This window comes from Brachyhypopomus gauderio, chromosome 6, assembly GCF_052324685.1.
Source record: "Brachyhypopomus gauderio isolate BG-103 chromosome 6, BGAUD_0.2, whole genome shotgun sequence".
Lineage (NCBI taxonomy): Eukaryota > Metazoa > Chordata > Actinopteri > Gymnotiformes > Hypopomidae > Brachyhypopomus > Brachyhypopomus gauderio.
In genome coordinates, this window is record NC_135216.1 from 538,497 (window position 1) to 549,967 (window position 11,471).

The following is an 11,471-nucleotide window of genomic DNA, read 5'->3' on the forward strand; positions in this document are numbered from 1 at the left end:
ATGTTTGTGTGTATATGTTTGTGTGTGTATGCTTGTGTGTATATCTACTTCAGAATGTGTGACAGAAAATTAGCTGATGTGATGAAATGCATTCCTAGCTATGATTTTCAGTTCTTTACATGTTGCTTTATTTTATTTATTTTTATACTGAGCATACATTTTTTATTTATCTGTCCATGTTTCCATTTAGTCAGTTAGGCGCTGGGGTTAAATGTCTCCATCATGGTCTGCAGCTTCTCCTCAATTTGGGTGGTAAATTGTTGGAACCAGTTCTGTAGCTCCTCCACTCTGTCCTGGAGTGTAGCGTGCACATGTGCTTTTGTCTTCTCTGCCTTCTCCCGAAGACCCTCCAAGTGAAATTCCAGATTCTTCCTGACATCTTCGGTTTGGGCCTTCAGCATCTCACGGATGGCAGTGAACTTGTCTTCTGCATTTTGCTGTATTGTGTCAAAGTAGGGAACGATGCGATCCCTCAAATTCTCCACACGCTCAGCTGCACGATTCTGCACTTCCTCAAGGTAAGTGGCCACTTTCCTTAGGGGCAGTTCAGAAGTTGACAGAATTTGTTTAGAATAAATTCAGCATGCCAATATTTCAGTTACATCCACACATGTAAATAAAAAGTTTTTTTTTTGTTTCTATAAACTGTAAGCAATCTGTCTGGATACTGGATACCTTCCAGACATGTAAAAGATGGATTAAAAAATCTTTATCTATATGTGAAGTTTGTGATTAATAAATTATTTTAACCCTATCTTTGGCTCTTGTGAAAAAAGGTCTATTACAAAGAGCACATCATAAATTAACAGTAAACTTACTGCCTTAAATGCATTGTCCTATACAATCTATTTCACCTGTAAAGTGAGGTTTATTTACTGAACTCACTTGTTGATCTCCTGGGTGTCCTTGTTCAGGCGCTTCCTTAGTTTGCGGACATAAGCGACAGCCTTGTTTCTAACTTCGTCTGCGTTCTGCTCCACCATGGTCTGCAGCTCCTGGCTGTATTCAGTGAGACGCTCCTTTCCCTCCTCCATGTGCATGCGGAGCTTATTGATCAGCAGCTGTAAGTCCTCATGCACTCTCTGAGTGGTGTCCTGGGCGTAGGGAGCCAGCTTGGTCTGCACATCATCGCAGTATATCTGCAGCTCTGACATGGTGTCACTAATCAGCGTGCTGGAGAATTGAAATAAAGGATTTGTTTTAAGTTGCAGACAGTAACTTGAGGACACATCTTTGGGATAGAGGGCACATTCTTGATCATTTTCAGTTCTTTGAAGTCCACAGTTGGTATTGAGTTGTTGTGTGAAATGAAAATAAAAAATGGATTCCTACTTTAAAGTTTCTGTAAATATTGCCATACTCACTCCAGCTCTCTGCCCAGCGTGGACGTCCTGATGCTTTCTTTCATCTCCTCTGTCTTGAAGCTCAGGTCGTCCATATACTGCCAGAACTGATCCACCATTTCCTCCCAGCGAGCTTTGGGTTCATCCTGAAACAGGAAGCGTCCCTGACAGCCTGTAAAGAAAGCAAAGTTATTTTAGCTAGTAAATAACAGGTGTACTACATACATATGGGGCAGTCACGGTCTGGTGGAAGGGAACTGGTCTTGTGACCAGTTGTGGGTTCGATTTCCAGGCCTGAGGCCATGACTGAGGTGCCCTTGAGCAAGGCATCTAACCCCAACTGCTCCCCGAGCGCCGGGCTAGGGCTGCCCACCGCTCTGGGCACGTGTGATCCACAGCCCCCTAGTAATCACCAGTGTGTGTGTGTGTGTGTGTGTGTGTGTGTGTGTGTGTATGTTCTAACTGCACAGATGGGTAAAAAGTGGAGGACAAATTTTGATTGCGGTGAAAAAAATCACAATTGACAAATATGCCACATTTACATTTACTTTAAATGGAAAGATTTAAAAAATCTACAGTGTATCTAAAAATTGTCAGTAATAACCAAAATAGCCAAAAAGAGGTGCCCCAAACAGTTAGAGGTCCCTTATCACAACAACAAAGGCTCCCTTGCTTATACACAAGTGAATTCCCTATATTGTGTATAAGCCAGGGAGTCTTTGTTGCCCATTAATAACATATATAAGTACCTTCACATAATTGAAATGATAAATTTATAATACAAAAAATCTCACCTGAGATGACCAAAAAGGCAAGTATTACAGTACAAATCTTCATTGTACCTGCAGAAAATACAACTCTTGATTTTGTGAAAGTCAGCAGAGATTTCTCATAGATGTACAATCCAAACGTGACATGATATCTAGAACCCAAATTGATAATGCCTCACCTCACTTGGCTGTGGCTTGGATGACTGCAGTAGGCTTTTGCAAATGGCTGGTATTTATATGACATGGATCTAGTCAGATGATCCAGTTAATCATCATAAAGAGTTGAAGTGGCAGCTCCCGTCCGAAGTTCTCACTACTAGATACTTTTATTGCTGTATTTCATTCCACGTTGCAACACAGTTCCAAAAGTACATTACATTTTTATATTACATTATTAGTTTTTACATATTATGATTTATATTATTTTCCTTGTTTAATTAAACTTAGGTTTAACTAATACAAATTCCTAATTCATTTATTTTAAATTCATTTAACAGAAGTGGAACATTAAGTTAAAAAGTTGTGGACAGTGGTAAATGTGTTTGTAAAGGACTCAGTTGTCTTCTTAATCATGCTACGATGTCAGCACATTTCTATCAACGTACTGGGGTTGAAGTACCTTTAACTTTGTGCATGTCAAATCTGCACACATTTTACGTAACAATGTGAGTGATAACATCATTTTGACCTATGTACCAATATTGAAATGGTATTTAAGAAAGGTTTGTAACTCAAAAGATGTATTCATTTGGCTCTTACTGGAAATAAAATGTATTGTAATTATGTATGAAATAAATAGCAACATAGTTTCAGTTTGTTTATGTGCAACAAACTGCTATTTGTAATAGTAATAGTCAGAGTATGTTCCTGATTACAATAAATATACTAGGTCTTTATTTAAATTACTCTATTAATACATATTTGTTGTTTTTCAAGTTAGATAGAAGTCATTAAAATCAATTTTAGGAATAGGTATGAGTACAAGAGAGATGTTCATCTCATAATTTCATTCCACAAACCTCTATTTACCCTAACAATCTGAGTAATGTAAAAATCTAATGTAATGGAGTGGTTCTTTACAACTGATGTCATAGTCATGAATTAAGTCATAGATCCACTTTTTTGGAGCATTGGTTTTGATGTTAGGTCTGGTTTAGGTCAAATATCCCTTATCCAAAAACCTAATCTATAAAAGACCACAACAATCATTTACTTGAGTTAGAACTGACGTAAGCAAATAATTTAAGAACACTATGGATAATCTATTTTTAAATCACAATAGCTACCTTGTAACATTGATTGTAGGAGCTTTAGTCTAAAGACCTTCTTAGTATTTGTAAGCAGATCCATTTAGTTTGCCTAACTGATGTGCCAAATGTATGAGACTTCGTTCTAACCACATAATGAAGATTAGTTATGACAAAATCATAACTGATGTAACTGAAGAACATAACTGAAGAACAACTGATGTTTCTGTATCTGATGATACATCTAAACATAATAAATAATTTTGCTAACCTTTAATAGGATAATCATCTAGCTGTCACAGCCTGGATCTGACACAAATCAAGCTTAATGGCAGTAATTAAACAAGCTGTTGGATATAAGTCTTGCCTTCCATGTATTTGCAGACATTTTAACCACTGTGAGATTATATCTGAATAAAATTTAAGTTATATTTTCCTTTGGAACAGCAGAATCTACTTTGATGGTGCAACCTTATTGGCTGGATATAAATATGAGTTATTAGAGGTTTAGTGCATGAGTGAGTCTTCCTCCATGCTCTTGAGGTGTGACTTTAAATAGCATTTTATGTTTTTACAAAATAATACCAAATATTTCTAAGAATACAGAATTTTGAAGGGGGTATTTTATTATTATTATTGTATTTTTTAAACAAATATCAAATAATTGCAAGACAACCACAATATCAGTTATATAATATAATATTTTTATTTATAATAAATTAAATATGACAGTCTACTCAGGGAAAGTGTCTTTTTATTGTCTGCTCTTTTCAAAAGAATCCCAGAGAGCAGCCAGCTGGGCCTTCAGGTCCTGAGCGTAGAGGTCCAGTTTCTGTTGAATCTCCTGGCTGTTCTGGGACAGCTGGGTGTGGAGGTTCTGGGCCAATGGAGCCATCTGACTTTGGAAGTCCTGGAGATGCTGTTCAAGTTTCTGTTTCAGCTCCTCAGTCTGGGGTCCCAACTGGGTGTGGAGTTCCTGCATGCTCCTCTCCACACTCCCACGCATCTCCTCACTCTTCTGGAGCACCATGGACCTCAGAGTCTCTGTGTTAAGAGTGTCCGTGTAGGGAGTCAGATCCTCCTTTAGCTGCTCCACCTGCTGCTGAATATCACCCATCAGTTGGTGGACGTAAGGCTGCAGCTGGGACTTCACAGAGCTCAGGTCCTGCTGCACACGGACCTTCAGGTGCTCAGCCTCCTGGGAAAGCTTCTCCAGCAGCTCCTGCGTCAGAGGAGTCACCTGACTATGCACGGCCACTACGAATTTACTGATGGCGTCTGTACTCTTGGAAATCCTATCACTGAACAAAAAAAGAAACTTATATCCTTAATGTGAATGACAGCTACAATAATTGAAGGCAAAGGTGCTAATTCATGTATTTAATTTGGTTCATGTATGGATTTTGGTTTTGGTTAACCCATGATATGCCATATTTTTTGTCAATTAGGGAAGCAGTTGGGGTTAGGTGCCTTGCTCAAGGGCATCTCAGTCATAGTCTAAGGTCTGGGAATCGAACCCACGACCCTCCGGTCACAAGACCAGTTCCCTACCACCAGGCCATGACTGCCTCTAATGTATATATAATCACTCACTTGACTTCTTGTCCTATTTCAGACTCTCTAATCTTCTGCACTGTGTCTTCCGTTGTTAGAGTTGCCTTGCCAACATAATCCCAGAATGCATCTTTCATCATTTCCATACTGGTCTTGGGCTGGTTCTGCCACATCAAATTGGCATGGCAACCTTTTGCAATGAAAAAAAAAATGTATTGTTGTTATTGATGCTAGTATTCTTATTTAAAACAATGCAGTAAAGTATTTAATCATGCTCACCAGAAAAAACAGCAATCACAAGAATCATCAGGGCCTTCATCTCTTCAGACATCTAAAGATCTCTGGGAAAGAAAACAGAAAAGCAGTACTGTGTTAAATTGAGCTTGTTTGCATAAACTATCCCAGTATTCAAAATGATATTACATGTCTTTTGTCAGAATTACCCAAGTATCTCTTTTCTTACTTCAGGTGTGTGTTATCTCTATTCATAGGTGAGTCGTGTGTCAGAAGGAATCAAGTCTCTCTCTTTATATATAGACTGGAGGGCTGTGAAGGAGACAAAGTCCAAAATTTAGATGTCTTGCTGTCACTACTAACTGCACTGTTACTTTTGCCACATCACAACTACTTGTCCAACTAAAGTGCACCAAGCTGAACTCTAACCCATGAATACTCTGAGCTGAACTCTAACCCATGAATACTCTGAGCTGAACTCTAACCCATGAATAAGCTGTGAATTCAGTTTTCTACTGCTACTTATAAAAACAGTTAAATATGTTCTTTATCTCAAATTAGTAAGTAAAATGTTTAGCAGTTCTTCATGGAGTTATGTATATTTTAGGCTGTTAGCATTACAGAACAGTACTGGTTCAAACTGCTGATTTTTAAATTTCCATTTTAATAAAGTAAAAACATCAAAAACACTTGAATTTTATTCCAGTTTATACAAATATTTTTACATTTTTCCCAATAATATAAATAATTTTAAGAAAACCAGAGTGTTTATTAGGTGTTCTACTATGAGGAAACACTTATAGGAAATATACAATTTGGTTTGGGTTCACAGACAGATCCCTACACAAGTTGACTTATAACCTGGTCATAAGATGAGCCTATAACCTGGATCGCACATGAAATTCCACTGAGGTACTGATCTCATTGTATTAGCAGGGAATTAACATATAATTGGAGAATAACCTTAGCACTTAGCACAATGGCTACTGGAAGTCCTGGTCTTAGTCTGACCAGTATTTCTCAAGCTGTGTGGAGTACTTTGTAATTAGGCCTCATTTTATCAGTCATATGTATTCTTATATAGGTCTCACATGTAACAACCTTGAATTGCTTTCTCTAGACCTGTGAAAGAAAAATCTTTTTAGATTTAATAAATTTAATAAATTTTAGATTTAATAATTAGTACTATACATCAGCTCTTGACTTGGCAGCTCATTCATATTTTGCAATGTACTGTGAATGAATGAATGAATGTTCAATTTATATAGCGCCTTTCAAGATACCCAAGGTCGCTTTACAATTTTAACACAGGTACAATTCTTCTTTCTTGTGTGATTCGACCGATCACACACCAGCGAGAAGAGGCAGCCAATCACACACAGCGTACTCTCTACCGGGATCCACTCAGACAACTGCTTTTTATTGAACAGAGACACACAGTTACACACATAGCTTGAACGTTAAATCGCCTAGATCCCAGGTTAATAAGTATAACACTGCAGGAGTGTGACGTTCAGGCGCAGCAGAAACGGACGAGGCACGAATCCGGTTTTGCTTTAAACAACGTACACTTTAATAACATATAAACACCAGAAACTATATCACACGGACAAAGACGAGCACGGGACACTGCGCGAACGCACATTAAATAGACGAACAACATGAGCCCCGAGTGATTACGAGACAATCCACAGGTGAGACCAATGAATACACGCAGACACAACCACACCCACGAGAATCCACTGACGCAGCCGGCTAGACGCAGACGACGTAGACACACGCCCACAGGGAGGGGTCCGGAGCTCTTCCGTAACGAGTGAAATTTGAATGAATGTAATTATATTTTTCTTGTTACCATACTTATCATATTTATTATTTTAAATTTTCCTATATCTATTGTGAAAGCAATTAATTTTAATATTTACATATTGATAAAAGCATATACTACCCAAATGAAAACTATATCCAGCACATTCACTGGATTGATGTGAAGACATGTGAGAATGGTTCTATTTTATGCTCAGGTATTTTAGAGGCTGAGTGTGCAAGTGTCCCCATTTGGTTTAACTAACTAGGACAGTATGATGTGGCATGACAGACAGCAAGATTAGTGGTGACAGCATGACATTGAGCTCTTGGACTCCGCCTCCTCCATCACTGCTCTCTAATCTAGACATATAAAGTGCTGAAACAAGCTACAAACATACTGTCACTGAGACACAAGGTAACTAAGAAACATACAGTTGGAAACTGACAAAATCTGGTGGGAAAAATGTGATGGATCCAGTTATTAAATTGTAGTGTAAATATATAGAATCTCATGTAAGTGTATAAAAATATGTGCAACATATAATATTGTAATAATAATGTTAATATGCTTAATATTCTGCTCTTGCTTTTGTAAAATTCCAAAGACATACAAATATGAAGGGCTTTATCATTCTTGCTTTTGCTGTTTTTACTGGTAAGTATTCTTAGACTTACTTGCTGAGAAATACGTCATTCAAGATATGGTTACATTATTATGATAACATTTTGAACAACAGCAATATTGTACAGTAGGTTATCTATGTAGGTTGCCATGCCAATATGATGTGGCAAGGCCAGGCAAAGGCCATTAAACGTGGGATCAATGAGCGTTATGTCACAGGACCTGCATTCAGGGTTTATGTTGCCAAAGCAACATTACCAACTGAAGACATATTGCTGAATATCAGAGATACTGAATGGGACAAGAAAGCAAGTACGTAGCACAAACGAACGAGTTTGGAGTGATTTGAACGTGGGGGGGGGGGGGGGGGGCTGTTGACATCACGCGTGTGAAAAATAAAACGATTGTAACTTTACAAAGCAAGTGATTGAAGCGTTAATTTTGACGGCACAAACGAGCACAAACGCCGTACATTCGACTGAGACTACTTTGGACAAATTTGGATGTGGAAGGGGCCTGCGTGACGTCACAGCTCAGAAAATGTATTTTTTTAATTACTCAAAAGCCTTAATAGCACAAACGAAAATATTTACAGCACAAACGGGCACAAACCCAGCACAAACGAACTGCAGTGTTATTTCAGCATTTTGGGTTTGAGGGGGGGCCAGCTTCATGCAGGTCTTGGGTCCAGATCCTTAATGAGTAAGTCAGTGGTCAGGGAAAAGCCTCAGGGCATATTAAGGAAGAAACCTTGGAAGGACCACGATGGAAGAACCCAGCCTCTTTCAATGGTCCATCTTATGAACAGTCCACACCATATATAGTCAACATAGTTGGATATAGGAGTCTTATTATCTCCAGGAAGTATTCTGCATCATTTGGTGTAGGCGGAGTGAACTTACAGGTGTGTTTTATCATTTGGTGTAGGCGGAGTGAACTTACAGGTGTGTTTTATCATTTGGTGTAGGCGGAGTGAACTTACAGGTGTGTTTTATCATTTGGTGTAGGCGGAGTGAACTTACAGGTGTGTTTTATCATTTGGTGTAGGCGGAGTGAACTTACAGGTGTGTTTTATCATTTGGTGTAGGCAGAGTGAACTTACAGGTGTGTTTTATCATTTGGTGTAGGCGGAGTGAACTTACAGGTGTGTTTTATCATTTGGTGTAGGCGGAGTGAACTTACAGGTGTGTTTTATCATTTGGTGTAGGCGGAGTGAACTTACAGGTGTGTTTTATCATTTGGTGTAGGCGGAGTGAAATTACAGGTGTGTTTTATCATTTGGTGTAGGCGGAGTGAAATTACAGGTGTGTTTTATCATTTGGTGTAGGTGGAGTACACTTACAGGTGTGTGTTTTATCATTTGGTGTAGGTGGAGTGAACTTACAGGTGTGTTTTATCATTTGGTGTAGGCAGAGTGAACTTACAGGTGTGTTTTATCATTTGGTGTAGGCGGAGTGAACTTACAGGTGTGTTTTATCATTTGGTGTAGGCGGAGTGAACTTACAGGTGTGTTTTATCATTTGGTGTAGGCGGAGTGAACTTACAGGTGTGTTTTATCATTTGGTGTAGGCGGAGTAAACTTACAGGTGTGCTTTATCATTTGGTGTAGGCGGAGTGAACTTACAGGTGTGTTTTATCATTTGGTGTAGGCGGAGTAAACTTACAGGTGTGTTTTATCATTTGGTGTAGGCGGAGTGAAATTACAGGTGTGTTTTATCATTTGGTGTAGGTGGAGTACACTTACAGGTGTGTGTTTTATCATTTGGTGTAGGTGGAGTGAACTTACAGGTGTGTTTTATCATTTGGTGTAGGCGGAGTGAACTTACAGGTGTGTTTTATCATTTGGTGTAGGCGGAGTGAACTTACAGGTGTGTTTTATCATTTGGTGTAGGCGGAGTGAAATTACAGGTGTGTGTTTTATCATTTGGTGTAGGCGGAGTGAACTTACAGGTGTGTTTTATCATTTGGTGTAGGTGGAGTACACTTACAGGTGTGTGTTTTATCATTTGGTGTAGGTGGAGTGAACTTACAGGTGTGTTTTATCATTTGGTGTAGGCGGAGTGAACTTACAGGTGTGTTTTATCATTTGGTGTAGGCGGAGTGAACTTACAGGTGTGTTTTATCATTTGGTGTAGGCGGAGTACACTTACAGGTGTATGTTTTATCATTTGGTGTAGGTGGAGTGAACTTACAGGTGTGTTTTATCATTTGGTGTAGGCGGAGTGAAATTACAGGTGTGTGTTTTATCATTTGGTGTAGGTGGAGTGAACTTACAGGTGTGTTTTATCATTTGGTGTAGGTGGAGTACACTTACAGGTGTGTGTTTTATCATTTGGTGTAGGTGGAGTGAACTTACAGGTGTGTTTTATCATTTGGTGTAGGCGGAGTGAACTTACAGGTGTGTTTTATCATTTGGTGTAGGCGGAGTGAACTTACAGGTGTGTTTTATCATTTGGTGTAGGCGGAGTGAACTTACAGGTGTGTTTTATCATTTGGTGTAGGTGGAGTACACTTACAGGTGTGTGTTTTATCATTTGGTGTAGGTGGAGTACACTTACAGGTGTGTTTTATCATTTGGTGTAGGCGGAGTGAAATTACAGGTGTGTTATCATTTGGTGTAGGTGGAGTGAACTTACAGGTGTGTTTTATCATTTGGTGTAGGTGGAGTACACTTACAAGTGTGTGTTTTATCATTTGGTGTAGGTGGAGTGAACTTACAGGTGTGTTTTATCATTTGGTGTAGGCGGAGTGAAATTACAGGTGTGTGTTTTATCATTTGGTGTAGGTGGAGTGAACTTACAGGTGTGTTTTATCATTTGGTGTAGGCGGAGTGAACTTACAGGTGTGTTTTATCATTTGGTGTAGGTGGAGTGAACTTACAGGTGTGTTTTATCATTTGGTGTAGGCGGAGTGAAATTACAGGTGTGTTTTATCATTTGGTGTAGGCGGAGTGAACTTACAGGTGTGTTTTATCATTTGGTGTAGGCGGAGTACACTTACAGGTGTGTGTTTTATCATTTGGTGTAGGTGGAGTGAACTTACAGGTGTGTTTTATCATTTGGTGTAGGCGGAGTGAAATTACAGGTGTGTGTTTTATCATTTGGTGTAGGTGGAGTGAACTTACAGGTGTGTTTTATCATTTGGTGTAGGTGGAGTACACTTACAGGTGTGTGTTTTATCATTTGGTGTAGGTGGAGTGAACTTACAGGTGTGTTTTATCATTTGGTGTAGGCGGAGTGAACTTACAGGTGTGTTTTATCATTTGGTGTAGGCGGAGTGAACTTACAGGTGTGTTTTATCATTTGGTGTAGGCGGAGTGAACTTACAGGTGTGTTTTATCATTTGGTGTAGGCGGAGTGAACATACAGGTGTGTTTTATCATTTGGTGTAGGCGGAGTGAAATTACAGGTGTGTGTTTTATCATTTGGTGTAGGTGGAGTGAACTTACAGGTGTTTTATCATTTGGTGTAGGTGGAGTACACTTACAGGTGTGTGTTTTATCATTTGGTGTAGGTGGAGTGAACTTACAGGTGTGTTTTATCATTTGGTGTAGGCGGAGTGAAATTACAGGTGTGTGTTTTATCATTTGGTGTAGGTGGAGTGAACTTACAGGTGTGTTTTATCATTTGGTGTAGGCGGAGTGAACTTACAGGTGTTTTATCATTTGGTGTAGGTGGAGTGAACTTACAGGTGTGTTTTATCATTTGGTGTAGGCGGAGTGAACTTACAGGTGTGTTTTATCATTTGGTGTAGGCGGAGTGAACTTACAGGTGTGTTTTATCATTTGGTGTAGGCAGAGTGAAATTACAGGTATGTTTGATCATTTGGTGTAGGCGGAGTGAACTTACAGGTGTGTTTTACCATTTGGTGTAGGCGGAGTGAACTTACAGGT

General features: G+C 39.1%; 2 protein-coding genes across 2 annotated transcripts; both read right to left on the reverse strand.

Annotated features, from left to right (window-relative positions):
- Nucleotides 1-122: 122 nt before the first annotated feature.
- Nucleotides 123-2,312, reverse strand: apoea (apolipoprotein Ea). Its single transcript, XM_077007727.1, has 5 exons — nt 2,293-2,312; nt 2,138-2,185; nt 1,365-1,515; nt 886-1,173; nt 123-534 (listed from the first exon to the last, which is right to left on the reverse strand). Exons 2-5 carry the CDS (start codon nt 2,178-2,180, stop codon nt 195-197), a joined length of 822 nt encoding a protein of 273 aa, XP_076863842.1. The 5' UTR covers nt 2,181-2,185; nt 2,293-2,312; the 3' UTR covers nt 123-194.
- Nucleotides 2,313-4,114: 1,802 nt separating this feature from the next.
- Nucleotides 4,115-5,233, reverse strand: apoa4a (apolipoprotein A-IV a). Its single transcript, XM_077007728.1, has 3 exons — nt 5,194-5,233; nt 4,954-5,104; nt 4,115-4,661 (listed from the first exon to the last, which is right to left on the reverse strand). Exons 1-3 carry the CDS (start codon nt 5,231-5,233, stop codon nt 4,115-4,117), a joined length of 738 nt encoding a protein of 245 aa, XP_076863843.1.
- Between the last annotated feature and the right edge of the window lie 6,238 nt (nt 5,234-11,471).